This window comes from Rhineura floridana, chromosome 7, assembly GCF_030035675.1.
Source record: "Rhineura floridana isolate rRhiFlo1 chromosome 7, rRhiFlo1.hap2, whole genome shotgun sequence".
Classification (NCBI taxonomy): domain Eukaryota; kingdom Metazoa; phylum Chordata; class Lepidosauria; order Squamata; family Rhineuridae; genus Rhineura; species Rhineura floridana.
This window is the reverse complement of record NC_084486.1, coordinates 21,723,711-21,741,479: the sequence shown is the minus strand read 5'-3', so window position 1 is coordinate 21,741,479 and position 17,769 is coordinate 21,723,711. Positions and strand designations below refer to the sequence as shown.

The following is a 17,769-nucleotide window of genomic DNA, read 5'->3' as shown; positions in this document are numbered from 1 at the left end:
ACTCAGTCATATGTTGCCTGACCTTCTGCTTGTTCAAAAGCCTCTGCAGACAAGAAAAAAGAAAATGAAGCGATCTGGCACAGTGCCCAATCTCTACATTCACCTTCCATTTTAAATGGTGCCTGCACTTTGCACATGGATTTGTGAAATGGATCCCCTTTACACTTTTCTGTTTTTTTTTGTCTATGCCTAACTTAAAAAAAACTACTACTACCTGTTGCTTTATTCCCCTACTTTTGTTCTTTGGCAATTTCCTTGCCCAAAAAGATTATTGAAAAGAATCCCAGAACAGGATTCCCTACGTACACTGTGGGCATATCTATATTACATTTAAAATAGTCTAATAGCCACTCCAGGAAACCCTGAGATCTCTGTTTCTCTGGAGAGGGGTCTGGATCTCTAAACAGAGAGTTCTCCTTACAATTTGACAGGACATTACAAACGGACAGCTTATCAAATGGTTCCATAGTACCCACTGTGGCAGATAATCACTAGCTAAGTAGTTGCATTCATTTGCGCTGTGAGTTCAGGAATAGTGGCATTTCTCTTCAGGATTGGCCAAGGCAGCCAAGGGGAAAGATCTGATGGGGTAAACAGAGAAAAGTGAGAAGGCAACATAGGAATCGGCCTTGTATACTGAGTCAGGTCACTGGTCCATCAAACTCAGCTATGAGGAATATTTTGGCCCTCCAAGATATTGCTACAACTCCCAAGTGGTCATTGGCTGTACTTTCTGGGGCTGGTAGGAGGTGTAGCTCTGCAATATCTGGAAGGCCAAAGGTTCCCCTCACCTGATCTAACTCAGTATTGTCTACACTGACCAGTAGCAGCTGTCCAGGGTTTCAGATAGGGGTGTCTCCCAGCCCCATCTGGAGATGCAAAGGATTGAACCTGGGATCTTCTACATGCAGAGCAGATGCTCTACCACTGAGCTACAGCCCTTCAATAAGCCACACTTCAGTGAGTTGATCTGGAAGATGAAATGGCGTAAGATAGCAGTTACTGCTATTTTTTCAGGTCCTCTTTTCAGCCCAAGCTCAAACTTCGCTTTGAGCGAATACTCTTGGACACTTGCAATTTTGCGGCAGTTTACATTGCATGCTTTTCCTTTCAGCAAAAGCAGACGTCCAAGAGGAACTACATGCTAACCTTTTTTAAATGAATAGTTTGTAAGAGCATTGTGAGAAATAAGGATTTCCCCACCTCTTCCCAAGGATGGTTCTTCTAGAATCACTGCTTTCTCTAAATGGTGGTCTTCAAATGGTAGTCCAGGACTCATAAATGGATTGTACCAGCTGATACCACCATGAATTTTTAAAAGTTTTTTCTTTTTGTTTTTTAAGAGAAAGCTGGGTGAAGTGCAAGCTTTGCATGTAGAATCCTCAACATCTAGTTAGATAGATCAGGTAGCCAGTGGCAGGAAAGATTTCCCTCTGACATACCCTAGGGAACTGCTGCCAGTTGGGGTACATGGAAAAATCCTCTAATCTGATATAAGGCAGTTTATATTTTTTCTGCCTTTCCTCCAAGATGCTTAGGATGGCTTACTTAGTTCTTCCTTCCCCTCCTTCACAATATACCTGTAAGTTAAGCTAAAGGATACTGACCAGACCAACTTCACCCAATCGCTTTTGTGCCTAAGGAGGGATTTGAAAACAGGTCTCCCTGATACTCATCTAACTCTCCAACCACTCTACTATACTGGCCTTGCATTCAGATGTTTTGATTGGGGGGGAAATGAGTGAAATAAGCAATTTCAGAAAAGTTCACAAAGCAGGAGAGGAATTCTAAGCAAAAATAAACCCATGACTTCTTACCCAGCAGATCTGTTTTGGAAGAAAGTTAATAGAATTCATATTCTAAATTTAGTTGTTTGTTTCTGCTTCTAGACTATGTTACTATGTTCAGCACCAAATGTCATGGATGTGACTTCCCTGTTGAAGCAGGAGACAAATTCATTGAAGCCCTTGGACACACTTGGCATGACAGCTGTTTCATTTGTGCCGTATGTTTCTTCATCAGTATTCAGACTTTGCAATCTTGTCACTAATCTTTACATGCTGTTTGAATGCTCCCATATCCTGCACATAGAAAGCTACTGTGTCAAGAAGAAGGGTTCTAGGGTAGTCTTCTTCCCGATTCATTAGTTTTCTATCTACAATGCATTTTTCACTTGATGCGGATGCGGGTGGGGGAAGCAGATGGTTGCATGTTCAGGAACATGGGAATGTAGACAGCTTCTGTATACCGAACCAGACCATGGGTCCATCTAGCTCAGTATTGTCTACTCTGATTGACACTAGCTCTCCAGGGTTTCAGGCAGAGCTGTCTCCCAGCCAGGGACTGAACCTGCAGACTTCAGCATTACCACTCTACCACTGAGCTGTAGCCCTCCCCAAATAACCTCCCTCTGGATAGAAAACAAATAATAAACATATTTGTTCTTCATTGTGCATGGCAGAAGCTCAACGGATGCTCTCAGGCACCATGTTTCCCACCATAATGTTGTAGTGCCTGCATAGGCCTTGAGGACAATAACTTTTGCCCAAAAACCATTTTGAGGGTATATGGGAGGCAGGCATTCCCTCTCCCATATTTCCTGTAGCCAAGCAGAAGAAACGAACAAAATGGTTGGCTCAAAGAGGAGGTATATCTCCTGATCCCATCTCCTTTGCCCCCTTTCACGTGCTTTTATTTTTACAAAGAGGGGTGCAGATTTTGGTATAGCACCTACAGACTTACTGTAGAGTAGTTATGGGATTGCACTGCAAAAAATGTCCTTCAGCCTTTACCTTCTTTTCTCCTCTATGGTATATGTGGTGACATGGATGTGTTTGATCTCTTCTTTCATACAGTGACAATGAAGTAGATAGAACATTCAAGTAGGACCTGCAACCAAAAGTTGCAGTGTGAAGTGCTCCTGATCAGGATATTCCATTCCATGCCCCCTGTTCCTCCTGGTTTTCCATTTTCCCTCCTTGGAACTGTCAGTCAGCTTTCTGTTTCCAAAGAAGAATCAGCATGCACCGTGGCCTGTATTTGCACCCCACCACCCATAGGGTTTTTTTCTGAAGTTTTTTTTGCACATCTGTGTATCTTGGGGTTTCCCTGCTCCCCCTTGAGCTGGTTTATACCTCCCTCATATGCATGGTTAGTGCTGCTTTGGCTACAGAAACAATGGCACTCACCTCTGACCACTGGAAATAAAGGGAAAGAGTCTCTTGCATCTCTTTCCTGGGGGAATGAGGAAGAGGTATTGTTTGAGAATTTTTTATCTGGATAGAGATGTTATCAGCAAATAATCCAAATGTTACCAGACAAATAAGATACCTAGAGAGGAGATACCCTGAATAAACAAGTGGCTTCTTTGAATCTCCAAAGAGATTATATGCTGCAGTAGGACCATGGTCTGAACATAAGCCACTTGTATACATGCTTAGCTTGAGAGCTAGTGGGGTATAATAGATAGAGTGTAGGACAGCAAGGCCTGGGTTCAAATCCTCATGATGTGAACTTGGAAAAGTTCATTCCAGAAATTTGTTTCAGTTTGCTTTTCCAGACAAATATAGCAAATTTACACTTCACGAAATACTATGAGAACCGAAACACAGCCATCTTTCAAAATTCACACATTTGAATGTTGCAGTGCAGTCCGCATCAAATAGTGTTTACAGAAATGCATATGTTAGGGGAAAGTGTGCATAAAAATGAATATATTGTATGTGAAAATAGCATACAAAAACACATTATATGATGAGAAATTGCTTGCAAATATGTGTGCATTAATCAAAACTGCCTACAAAAATGTGCTTATTAGGAGAAATTCACGCTAAAATGTTGGAGAATTTTCATGAGGATATTTTTTTTAAAAAATCACAAGTTGCTGCAGAAATGTAGAGAACTGAATTTTGGAAAAAAATGGAGAGAAAAAATGGAAAAAATGAGAGAACCAAAATTAACAGATCTTTCCATCTCTATTATAGAGCGTTGTTGGGGGGAGCAGAATGGGAGAATCATTAGGTTCGTACAAATGCAATTGAATAAACAGCTGAAGTATCTTTGGTGCAAGCTGAAGTCGCTGCAGGGCAACACAATTAGAGCTGGCAAGGTTAGGTAATGCTAGGCAGCAGCATGGGGACAGCTATCAATAGATGGGGATGGGCAGTATCCAAAAGAGCAGCAGCTCCAGCTTCTCAGTACTCCCTCAGCTGGTGCCGATAAGAAAAATGCTGGTCCAGGCAGTTGCAGCTGCCACCAACTTCATTTCTCCAGAATGCCTTTAAGCCCCAAGGTATGGATGCTTCATAAGAGACAGAACCGAGATGCATTGTGGGTGTTAAAGATGGTGGCTGTAGCTGCCTGGCTTGACACTGCTCTTATCAAGGCCATGCCCTAAAAATAATGGTTTAAAACGACTTTATGGATGGGGGGTATTCCTGTGTCAGCAACAGGTATGGGGTTTAGCTATGCTGCGGGCTGATGTTGGGTCTGCTTTTGCAGAAAGAGCCTTCACAGCTATAATTCAGGGAGCCAGCAGGCTAATCCATATTCTTCAACTTTGGGTCCCCACATGTTGTTGGACTGCAACTCCCATGATCCCTTGACCAGTGGCTTCGCTGGCTGGGGATGATGGGAGTTGTAGTCCAAAAACATCAGGGAACCCAAGGTTGAAGAACAGTCAGCTAGATCCTACTCTCTCCCATTCCCTGCAGACTACTTGACAGGTGGGTGCAACTACTGTCAATGAGCTGATGAGAAGCTGCTGCAAATCCTGCTTATGATATCAGGTATGAGGTAGGTGGGCATGGTTTGGGGAAACCAGGCTCCCAGGCCAAGTTAGAACGCCTGCTGGGCCTAATTTGGCCCACAGGCTGGAGGTTCCCCACTGTTGGATAAGATCATCTTTTTAAAGAGATACAAAATATACTACTGTTTATTATGTGTTTAATGCCCAAAGCATCAAGGGATCTTCTTCACAGGCAACTGAATACATTTCTTAGAAGAAACTGCATGAAACAAATATTCTGTATGCAAAAATAAGTTTAAAATGCTAAGGGAGAACTAACAGAATTATTTCTTCAAAGACTATTCAAAATGTGTTGAGCCATAGTAAACAGCACTATGTTCAGTGGTGACTGGTGCCTATTGGGATTGGTTGGGTGGAAGGCAGGGAGACCAACAATAGGTAGAGCCAGAGCCAATGATAGGCAGACTCTCCCCCCCCCACTGGTTGGAAATAAGAAGGTGGGCAGGTGGGGGCCTGGTGAGGTTGGTGAGGAATCACCCTAATGGATCCACCTCCACTGTCTATGTTTTGTGCACCTCTCTTATTTCGTAGGTTGGTGCCTTCTCCTCTTGGGGCCATGGTCAAAGGTTGGACAGACCTACTCTAAATGGTAGAATTGAGTCATTTTGTTGAACTTGTGGAGCTTGAACACCATGTAGTGAATCATACTTTTACTGCCTTTGATTGTGTGTAATGTTCATGTATTCTTACTTTTCAGGTGTGCCATGTCAATTTGGAAGGCCAGCCATTTTATTCGAAGAAGGATAAGCCACTATGCAAGAAGCATGCACATGCCATCAATGTCTAAAGGAAGAGCTGGATGCTCAAGGCAAAGTGGAAAGATTAGGAGTTGGCTCAACAAATGAATTATAGATAACTATGGATTTCTCATTGTGGGGAGGGGGCTGGGCAGGTAATGAATTATGAACCCTTCTGAAGTTGAATTTAACTGCTTTTTCTATGTGCAGATCTTTCTCTTGCTTACTTCATAAGAGACAAAGTGAATGAATATTCAAAATGTGACAGTGAAATATTGCTGCAAACATTTGAGCAAAATGAACACAGCCACCCTCCTTTATTAAACTGTTACATAACTTTACAAATACTGATTATCTTCTAGTGTGCTCACCATGGGAGACTTAAGGCTAATACTGCACAATAGTTTTAAACTTTTTTAGAAACCATTCTTAGCATTGCTGTATAACTCAAAGTGCCAAAATAGTAGGTGGGGCATAGCTTTTAGAGCCGTGATCTATAGTGATAGGTCAAGTAAGTGTTTCTCCCAAAACAAACTTTGTAGAGACTTTTGAATGACCATTATAACCCACACAGAATGAACTAATTGTTTACCCAATTAAAGTTTGAATCCAAACACAACTAAGGGCCTGTCCACACTTCTCCACTGTGATGTGGGACCTACTTCATCATAGTACGTACAGTTCCACATCACCCTGATAATCTGTATATAGAGGAATCATGTAGGTGGGACCAATGATGTGGTACTTTCCTGCATTAAAGTTGTGCTCCCTCCCAGCTGGTAAATATTTGAATGGAAATAAGCCACATCATTGGTTCTCATGGCTTTCCTTCATATTCATATTATCAGAGCAATACAAGACTATTGCAGGAAGCAACTCCTCTGATGCTGTGGGTGTGAATTGGCCCTAGTATTAATGGAATAGAATTTGGGGTAAAGTGTGGTCCTATTCTGCACGGACCTGAAGTTGCATGGTAGCCATTTCCCCGTGATGCCTTCTCATGTGTGTGAATACTGCTGCAACCCTATGTGCAGGGCCTGTTATATGAATCTTCCTACTAGAAAGGAGAGTGGCAGTTGGGTAGCGATAATGTGACAAAACACCTGCACAATCAGTTTTGCCCAAGTTGATGTGGTGTTCACATACATGAAGCAATCTTGTGGGATAGAACCATGGAGAAGTCCCCCCAAAGTTCTGGATGTGTAATGAAAGGACTCGTTTGTTGGGGTGGTTGGTAGAAGGAATAAGGGGAGAAAAAGTCAGTTAGTTGACCTTAATTTTTCTTGGGAAAAGAAGAGCAACAGAAAACATACAGCATCAAAGAGTTTTAGTTAATTACTGCATTCTGAGCATAAGAAGGGAACCAGTTTTCCCCAATCTGCTGTTGAAAAGGGAAAGGCTGGAAAGGATCCTCTGAATTTCTCCATGTAGCTGAGTCCTCTTATTTGTCCTGTCTTCTTATGGGCGTGGGGAAATACAGAGTACAATATCAGCCCCAAAAGGATAAAGGTATCTAGAGTAACCAAAAGGGATCGCACCCTTAATTCCATGCATGAGGTACTTTGTTTCTGCTCAAATTGATACCTTTCACAGAGCATTTTGACAGGCATGCCCTGTTTTGAATGACAGGCACGCCCAGTTCAAATTGTGATTAGATTCTTTACGTGTGTCATCTCTGAAGTGTGATTGTGTTTGCTGCTGCGAGGAAATGAAGCCTTTAGAAGTTAGAGTAATATTAATGTAACACCTTTCACTTTTTGAACAAATCTGACTTAATATCTGAACATGTAGTACTTATTGTAGCTTTTGTATTATTGTTACTGGCAGCAAGTATTTATTCTGTCTATAGATCTGAATATTTAAGCAGTTAGTATCAGGCAAGTGTCTACTCAGATGAGCATCCTAAACTGCGACTTAGGCATTGAAGGATTCATCCTATGTCAATGTGAGTAGCTCATCCGAGTGAACAAAATGGTCATGATCTGAAGTTGATTACTCTTAAGTAGTCCCAGTGTTATACTGTCCAGTAAATAGTTTCAGCAATGAACCCTTATTTATAGTAACACGTTTACCATTCATGAAAAAGAAAAAAAAATACTGTCTGATCTGTAGGGTATTTACTATGTGAACTCTATCAATTGACACCTCCATTTAAGCAGTCTTTTTATTATTTGCAATATAGCAAAAAACAACAACTCCCTGCTTTATGGTCATTTCCCTTTCAAAACACTATGCCTTATTTTAAGAAATAAGTTATGAAAAGCACTTTTAAGATCACTTTTGATTTCAGCAGAAGAATGTTAAGCATATGCTTTACTATCTTGTTGAAATTAATTTGACTTAAAGGTGCTTAACTTTGGCAGGATCCAGACCTGTTTTTTTCTTTCCCAGAGACTGGAGGACATACCAAAACACTGATGTTTCTAGTATGCAACATTTTGCTCCTTTTACTCAGCCCATATTTTGGATAGTTTAGTATATCTGACCTCCAGTATTACAGAAATACAGCACTTTAATTCTTGTTGATCTTGTCCTTTTAACAAGGACTGCAGAGCTGTGTGATTAATCATTCTTTGAATTTTAGTCAAACTTTAAAAAAAACTTACCTGAGTTATGCTGGCTTTCTCTTTACATCCTCTGGTGTAGTGTGTTAGTTGGAGAAAATTAAAATAGCTGATGGCAGTGAAGCTTCCTGTGATCTGAAAAGTCAACCACGCACAAATAAGACTCAGTTATCACAGTGCTCTTTTGCACTCAGACTATCTCTGGCTGGCACTTTCTACCAGTAAAATGACAGTGAGCCCTTATTGCTTCAAAACAGAATAGCAAACCCTACAATAGATCATGGATTGAATGCACTGTGAGAGCTGTGTCATTACTCATGGAGTTGTCTCTTAGGGCTCATTCTTATGTGACAGGAGTGGCATTCTTGCTGCTCTCCTGTGGCTGGATCCCATGCTGTTCCAGTAATACTTGGATGACTAAATTCACAAGGGTGAGAATCATGTGGGAAGATCTCTCACCAGTTCCGCTGTCCCTAAGTGGCAAATGTACACAAATGTATTCACCCACCTTTTTCCTGCCACAGTACTGCCTATCTTTAAATATCCTATTGTATGCATCTCTACTGGAAGCTTGTGCATGTTTATGTGGTAGTTATAGAGTGTGACTCTAAACACACTTAACTTGGAAAGGATTCCATTGATGCTCATGGTTTGTCAGAGCCAGGGCAGATGTTGCTTACCTGCATGAATAATGAGTAATTGCTCCATACAAGTGCTGTAAGCAAGTGAGTAGTACAGTACAAGAGGACAATCATAAGAGATTGTGGTTCCTTTTCCGTGATTAGAAAACCATCAAGGAGAAGGGGTTAAGATCTTCCACGAGTCTTCTCTTCCCATACTACATGGCTCATGCAAGTCAACCATTTGCATATCAGTTTATTTTCACAAGCAAGTTCTTGAAGGCAACATCTTCAGTCGCTCTTACTGCCAAGTAAATGTATCTAGGAACAAAGTGTTTACTTTATCTAACTAGTGTCTGACACATCTGTCCTGCCATGACCACTCTTTTCAGAAAAAAGAAAGATATGCATGTAATACAGACTAGGGTCTACAAGTAGTAAAATAATTGCAGTAGGGGAAAATAGTAGACAGGTTCACTTGTGTACTGTCTTTGTGACCTGTAACTGTTACCTACTAAAATAATTTTGTTACTATTTTGTTTCGCCAGTAAGAGTAGTGGTGATTTTTGCCTCTTTTTTCCCTAGAAGTCAAAGACTGTACCTATGAATGACCAAATGATAAAAAGTTGTTAACTCATTTCAGGGGATTTGAAATGTAACTAAACATTGTAACTTTTATTTTTGCTTCAGCCGAAACGTACAAATATCTATTTAACGTTTTCTAGGTGCAATACACATCCTCTTGAGTCACGTGTCAAGACTTGCATCTGGATTGCATCCCCTTCATTGTAGGTTTTTAATCCACATTTTGCATAAATCAGAGTAATTCAGAAAATAATTTCACAAGAAACAATTTACCGTTACATCCTTTAAAATAAAGTTTACAAAAAATCAATACACATAAGTAAGTGGCATCACTTTGGTCCTTCAGTGGTCAGCTTGGATGAAATATTTAATTGAAAGCTCTCTCTGTATTCAATAATGTGAATGCTGCAGCACTAACTACAAAAGAGCATCTGCTGCTACATCATAATGTTAAATAGGAAGAACCTGGTAACAGATGCTAATATTTTGTAAAAATTAAAGTTATTAGCATTTGCAAATCAGCTATTTTTGTTCTCTGCAGCAATCACACTATGCATCTTGCTTTTTAAAATGTATGGAAATATTGATTTGACACCACAAGTGACCTTATTTTTACATGAGTTTGGATTTGAACACCTTGGTTTTTATTTCATATGTTCACCGTAATGTGTGATTTGTGAGGTTTGAGTGAATATACCTTGCATGGATTATATGTGCCAACACAAATAAAATATTCTGCACCCCTCAAAAAAACAACAACCCTGTGAAAATTCTTTCTGAATTCTGTAGGAAATGAAAGAAAAAAAATCAGGTATGCTTTGACAACCAGGAATACTTAAACAAAAGCCATTTTCTTTATTTGAATCATCAGGAGTACAACAGGCTAGTTTACTATCTTTGAGTAACAGCAGTCTACTATCCTGTCTTGCTCCTAGAGTGAGAATCCATGTACACTAGATTTAGGCCATGTACACAAGAGCATTGATGTGCAGCACCTGTGTTGCTCCATGTATGCTTTTGTGGACCTTTATCCACACATGAGCACTTTCAGCTGAACTTTATATCAGTGTTTTCTGTCCATACTAGTGGGCGGTACTGGATGGGATGTATTTGCACTGTGTGGTGGTGTCCCCTCACCTCACCTAGTACTTCCCCATCTTCCCTGAGTTCTGGAAACCTGAAGTCCATTGTGGATGGGTGCACAAGTGTGTTTAACTGTGCACGTGGCCATTTTTTAAATTTTGGGATACTAGTTTTCCAATATACCAGACTTGTACAAAATAGCAGATTTAAAAGCAAATGTGTGTCATGTCCAGCCCCACCAGCAGCTTACCGAGGAACACTTCACCAATGGAAGTAGGGTGTTTGTTGATAGGTACATCACCATGCACATTAAAAAAAACTACCCACACAACGCTGTTCAGTATGTTCACAGTTGGGTAACATTCAATTTTATTTCCATTTAAATGGGGAGGGGGAGTGCAGGCTGCCACTTAGATTAGGACAACATCATGTGGGCAACAAAAAATATATATACATGGGATGCTCTAAATCCATCTTAAACTGCCGTATGTTACACAGCCCTAGCCTCTATGCTGTCACTGAGCATGGACTAAAGCAAACTACAGGATGACAAGCTAGGCCTGCAAGAAACATCATTATTAATAAACCAGGCTACTTACTTGCTATGTTTTCAACGAACCATTTCATGAAAGTTAGTTCTATCAACAACTTAATCGTGATAACTGAACCACCTTCAGAGATACATTGACCTGGTGTGTACCAGGGTTGATTGGATTTATATCAAATTGATTTAAATCAGGATTTAAATTGCTTCTTTGAAGGACTCAATGATTTAAATCACAAACCACTAGTAAGGAAGATTCTCTTTAATCATCTTTTTGTTGTAGAAGTACATTATTCTTTGATATAACCTTAATACATATTCAGAGATGTAGGTTTCATTAGAAGGTAGGTACACACTAAGCGATGATTCTGAATTGTTTTCAGATTAATTTTCATCAAAAAATGGAATGATAATTTGGCCATTTTAGCACTAAAGCCGAGTGAGCTTGTGAAGTCATTCAGGAGATGAACCAGCTCCAACTGTTCAATTAATCATATTTTTGTCATGATGTGCCAGAATCACCACACCAAAAAGGCTTTTAAATTGTACTAATACTATAGGATTGTTTATTCTTCTGGTTAATTTTCTTCTTCAACAAACAACAACATTAACAAAACATGCACATGGATTTTTGAATGGTTAACTATTTCATTTGTAGTTAAATGTAAAGTTCTTTAAAAATAACATGTAAGCAATTTCAACCAAGTCAACATGAGAAACTTAAAATATTGGGTGGTACAGTTAATTCAGTTGTCTTCTTCACCTTTGTTTTTCTTGTTCATTGTCTGGAAAAGAAATACAAGCTTTCCTGTTTTTTCAGTTCCCAACTTATTTCTCTGTTTAAAATGAAATAGTCCAAAGGAAGAAAAACTCTGTACACCTGCAGAAGAGGTTACTGCTGTTAATATCTGGATTACCACTTCAGTGGTCTCCTCCTTGTTCAGACCTACTCCATCTCCCCAAATTCTCTATTGATTGACCTCTATGTTTGCACTTGAAGAGAGGCAAGGCAAAGAGAGAACGTGCACTTTGTGTACACCACCTGCAGAATAGGACTGATCAGGGTATCTCCCATCTCCATAAACTGATCTCAGAGTATTCATAGAATATAATTAGAAGTTGTATAATTAGTATTCATGATGATATCTTTGACCTAGGCTCTTTTTTTACTAATTGTTTTAAGAAAAGTTTGAAATCTGATTTAAATGTTTAAAAAATCTTTTTTTATTTTTTTTAAAAATAATAGATTTTTATAAACCCTGGTTTGTACATCATGCTAAAACATGGTTAACATTACCAATAGTGAATTAAACCAGAGTTAAAGCTGAGGTGTTTGAAAAATTTTCCACTCTCCACTCACGGCTCTGTAGCTTTTGGGCAGTGACAACTCCTAAACTGTATTTAAAGAGGAGGTCCAGGTTTGTATATAATACAGTATGGGTAACATTCACTAATGTTTATAAATCAGCTACAAACCTTGGCTAATGAGAGACCTTTAACCATATTTAATAAGCCATGGTTAAGCTGCTGAATTGGGTTTGCACATAACACCAAGCCATGGTTTGATAAACCATAGTTTTACAAACCATGATTTAGCATTAATGTGCAAACCAGATCAGTAGCTCTGCATACCATTTATCCAGAAGACAACAATACATGGCCATCACTCTGCTTCTGAGCTTACAGAGGCATCTGCCTGATGGTTGCTGGAAATGAACTTCTGGACCTACGTTTGATTCAGCAATGCTGTTCTCTGAAGGGTATTTGCATTACATTAAGCTTAAAGCAACTGACACCTCTTGCATCTGTAATGCAAATACATTGACTAGAATGCTCACTGGCATTCCAAACACCTCTCCTCCACATGAACAATGATCCGATGTTTACATAAAACAGTATGCAGCAGAGCTCAAATAATATGTATGCCTTATGTGTGAAATTGTCCTATGCATTTCAGATGGGACTATATCAAATACTATGGCATTGTAAGTGTCACACACATGCAAATAGGCTAGGGTAAAGTATTTAGGATCATGAGGAAGCTGCAACGTTTAAATAAGAATCCTAAATTCAAAATAGGCCAGTGTCTATGTAATGCTGGTTTCATTAACCAGTTAATTAATTGGGAGCCAGTCTTAGGCATGCATGTTCTTTCCATGGAGCATATTGCTGCCTCACACTTTCAGTGTTACCTGGGTGTCATTCACCTCACCTAGATTAAGCAGCACACCATTTGTTTCCCAGGATCTGAAACTGGTTTGAAATGGGTTTCAGTGAGTTGCACGGTTCCCTGCTATTTCAACACCCACACCCACCCTACTGTCCTGCCATATGCAAACTTCAGGCACTCCATCCATTGCTCTTGTATTTTGTATCTAGTATCTCTCATTTTGTAATCCTTGCAAATATAAATAATTCCAAATTCTTCAGAATCCTGGATAGCACAGGCTAAATAAATTATGTATATTAAAAAGACACAGATTTGGTTGATGTGTATAAATTATTTTATTTATTTATTTACTGTTATTTTATTATTAGATTTATATCCTGCCCTATAGAACACTGGGAATATTATATTCCAGACATAGAATATTGGAGGGGGGGGGGAGTACAGGAAATGATACAGGCAACTCTCACACTCTTACTTCAAGCCATTTTGTTTATTTTAAAGCATTTCTAACCTGTGTAATATTTTTAAAATATCAAAGTAGTGTAAAAGATAAAAACAAATAATATAATTAAAATAGAAGTAAAACCGAAAACCAATAGAACAGCAGTATAAAAGTATATAAAAACAAATAAAATGAATTTCCAGTCAGGATTCAAAAACTAGGCTATGGTAAGGGGCAAACCACAAATTACCAAGGTGGATGAAAAAGTGATTTTTAAAATATCGGATGTTTAAACTTTAAATCAGTTTTTTTTAATTTAAATTGGATTTTTCTAAAAAAAAATCAGAGTAATTTTCTCTCATTCAATTCTATCTTATTACAAACATGCTAAACCTACACTTACAGTCTCATTATTCAACAAGCTGTTTGCTGTGTTGGATAAGAACATAAGAACATAAGAAGAGCCTGCTGGTCAAGCCAGTGGCCCATCTAGTCCAGCATCCTGTTCTCACAGTGGCCAACCAGGTGCCTGGGGGAAGCCCGCAAGCAGGACCCGAGTGCAAGAACACTCTCCCCTCCTGAGGCTTCCGGCAACTGGTTTTCAGAAGCATGCTGCCTCTGACTAGGGTGGTAGAGTACAGCCACCAAGGCTAGTAGCCATTGATAGCCCTGTCCTCCATGAATTTGTCTAATCTTCTTTTAAAGCCATCCAAGCTGGCGGCCATTACTGCATCTTGTGGGAGCAAATTCCATAGTTTAACTATGCGCTGAGTAAAGAAGTACTTCCTTTTGTCTGTCCTGAATCTTCCAACATTCAGCTTCTTTGAACGTCCACGAGTTCTAGTATTATGAGAGAGGGAGAAGAACTTTTCTCTATCCACTTTCTCAATGCCATGCATAATTTTATACACTTCTATCATGTCTCCTCTGACCCGCCTTTTCTCTAAACAAAAAGCCCCAAATGCTGCAACCTTTCCTCGTAAGGGAGTCGCTCCATCCCCTTGATCATTCTGGTTGCCCTCTTCTGAACCTTTTCCAACTCTATAATATCCTTTTTGAGATGAGGCAACCAGAACTGTACACAGTATTCCAAATGCGGCCGCACCATAGATTTATACAACGGCATTATGATATCGGCTGTTTTATTTTCAATACCTTTCCTAATTATCGCTAGCATGGAATTTGCCTTTTTCACAGCTGCCGCACACTGAGTCGACATTTTCATCGTGCTGTCCACTACAACCCGAGGTCTCTCTCCTGGTCGCTCACCGCCAGTTCAGACCCCATGAGCGTATATGTGAAATTCAGATTTTTTGCTCCAATATGCATAATTTTACACTTGTTTATATTGAATTGCATTTGCCATTTTTCCGCCCATTCACTCAGTTTGGAGAGGTCTTTTTGGAGCTCTTCACAATCCTTCTTTGTTTTAACAACCCTGAACAATTTAGTATCGTCAGCAAACTTGGCCACTTCACTGCTCACTCCTAATTCTAGGTCATTAATGAACAAGTTGAAAAGTACAGGTCCCAATACCGATCCTTGAGGGACTCCACTTTCTACAGCCCTCCATTGGGAGAACTGTTCGTTTATTCCTACTCTCTGCTTTCTGCTTCTTAACCAATTCCTTATCCACAAGAGGACCTCTCCTCTTACTCCATGACTGCTAAGCTTCCTCAGAAGTCTTTGGTGAGGTACCTTGTCAAACGCTTTTTGAAAGTCTAAGTACACTATGTCCACTGGATCACCTCTATCTATATGCTTGTTGACACTCTCAAAGAATTCTAATAGGTTACTGAGACAGGACTTTCCCTTGCAGAAGCCATGCTGGCTCTGCTTCAGCAAGGCTTGTTCTTCTATGTGCTTAGTTAATCTAGCTTTAATCATACTTTCTACCAGTTTTCCAGGGACAGAAGTTAAGCTAACTGGCCTGTAATTTCCGAGATCCCCTCTGGATCCCTTTTTGAATATTTGCGTTACATTTGCCACTTTCCAGTCCTCAGGCATGGAGGAGGACCCAAGGGACAAGTTACATATTTTAGTTAGCAGATCAGCAATTTCACCTTTGAGTTCTTTGAGAACTCTCGGGTGGATGCCATCTGGGCCCGGTGAATTGTCAGTTTTTATATTGTCCATTAAGCTTAGAACTTCCTCTCTCGTTACCACTGTTTGTCTCAGTTCCTCAGAATCCCTTCCTGCAAATGTTAGTTCAGGTTCAGGGATCTGCCCTATATCTTCCACTGTGAAGACAGATGCAAAGAATCCATTTAGCTTCTCTGCAATCTCCTTATCGTTCTTTAGGACACCTTTGACTCCCTTATCATCCAAGGGTCCAATCGCCTCCCTAGATGGTCTCCTGCTTTGAATGTATTTATAGAATTTTTTGTTGTTGGTTTTTATGTTCTTAGCAATGTGCTCCTCAAATTCTTTTTTAGCATCCCTTATTGTCTTCTTGCATTTCTTTTGCCAGAGTTTGTGTTCTTTTTTATTTTCTTCATTCGGACAAGACTTCCATTTTCTGAAGGAAGACTTTTTGCCTCTAAGAGCTTCCTTGACTTTGCTCGTTAACCATGCTGGCATCTTCTTGGCCCTGGCGGTACCTTTTCTGATCTGCGGTATGCACTCCAGTTGAGCTTCTAATATAGTGTTTTTAAACAACTTCCAAGCATTTTCGAGTGATGTGACCCTCTGGACTTTGTTTTTCAGCTTTCTTTTTACCAATCCCCTCATTTTTGTGAAGTTTCCTCTTTTGAAGTCAAATGTGACCGTGTTGGATTTTCTTGGCAATTGGCCATTTACATGTATGTTTAATTTAATAGCACTGTGGTCACTGCTCCCAATCGGTTCAACAACACTTACATCTCGCACCAGGTCCCGGTCCCCACTGAGGATTAAGTCCAGGGTTGCCGTCCCTCTGGTCGGTTCCATGGCCAACTGGTCTAGGGAATAGTCATTTAGAATATCTAGAAACTTTGCTTCTTTGTCATGACTGGAACACATATGCAGCCAGTCTATGTCCGGGTAGTTGAAGTCACCCATTACTACCACTTTTCCTAATTTGGATGCTTCCTCAATTTCATATCTCATCTCAAGGTCTCCCTGAGCATTTTGATCAGGGGGATGATAGATCGTTCCCAGTATTAAGTCCCTCCTGGGGCATGGTATCACCACCCACAACGATTCTGTGGAGGAGTCTGCCTCTTTTGGGGTTTCGAGCTTGCCTTCTTTCACGTATAGAGCGACTCTGCCACCAATACGTCCTTCCCTGTCCTTCCGATATAGTTTATATCCAGGGATAACCGTATCCCACTGGTTTTCTCCATTCCACCAGGTCTCGGTTATGCTCACTATATCAATGCTCTCCTCTAAGACCAAGCACTCCAGTTCTCCCATCTTGGTTCGCAGGCTCCTAGCATTAGCGTACAGGCACTTGTAAGCAATGTCTCTCTTCAAGTGTCTTTGGCACTTGTGGTTTGGCCTGTGGTAATTTTGCTCTTCTGAATTTATATCCTGTGCCCCTGCTCTCACAATGCCTACTTCTAGGCCTACCCCTTTTAAAATTTCATCATTTCTTTGGTTTTTATCCCAGGGGGGAGGTTTATTCCGAACCGGACCTTTCTCAGCTCCTGTCGGGTTTCCCCCCTCAGTCAGTTTAAAAGCTGCTCTGCTACCTTTTTAATTTTAAGTGCCAGCAGTCTGGTTCCATTCTGGTTCAAGTGGAGCCCGTCCCTTTTGTACAGGCCCGGCTTGTCCCAAAATGTTCCCCAGTGCCTAACAAATCCAAACCCTTCCACCCAACACCATCGTCTCATCCACGCATTGAGACTGCAAAGCTGGGCCTGTCTGGCTGGTCCTGCGCGTGGAACTGGTAGCATTTCAGAGAAAGCCACCTTGGAGGTCCTGGCTTTCAGCATCCTACCTAGCAACCTAAATTTTGCTTCCAGGACCTCACGGCTGCATTTCCCCATGTCGTTGGTGCCAACGTGCACCATGACCACTGACTCCTCCCCAGCACTGTCTACCAAACTATCTAAACGACGGGCAATATCTGCAACCTGTGCACCAGGCAGGCAAAACACCTTGCGGTCTACACGCCCATCACACACCCCACTGTCTATGTTCCTAATGATCGAATCACCCACTACAAGGATCCCTCCACCCCCTGGAGATATATCCTCGGCACGAGAGGATAGCTGCTCATCCCCCAAGGAATGGGT

The 17,769-nt window shown here is 40.5% G+C and overlaps 1 protein-coding gene across 13 annotated transcripts in view; it reads left to right on the top strand.

Moving 5' to 3' along the window:
* The window catches only part of LDB3 (LIM domain binding 3), a 222,384-nt gene extending 212,311 nt beyond the window's left edge, over positions 1-10,073 (top strand). For 9 of the 13 annotated variants that reach the window (XM_061635023.1, XM_061635026.1, XM_061635035.1 and 6 more), the window contains 2 exons: positions 1,890-2,005; positions 5,505-10,073. In XM_061635023.1, coding sequence (XP_061491007.1) covers positions 1,890-2,005; positions 5,505-5,594 — 206 coding nt within the window. In that variant the 3' untranslated portion in view covers positions 5,595-10,073. Of the gene's footprint in view, positions 1-1,889; positions 2,006-3,983; positions 4,021-4,712; positions 4,763-5,504 lie in introns of those variants that run through there. The other 4 variants (XM_061635034.1, XM_061635033.1, XM_061635027.1 and 1 more) reach the window with 3 other exon arrangements.
* Positions 10,074-17,769: the final 7,696 nt, after the last annotated feature.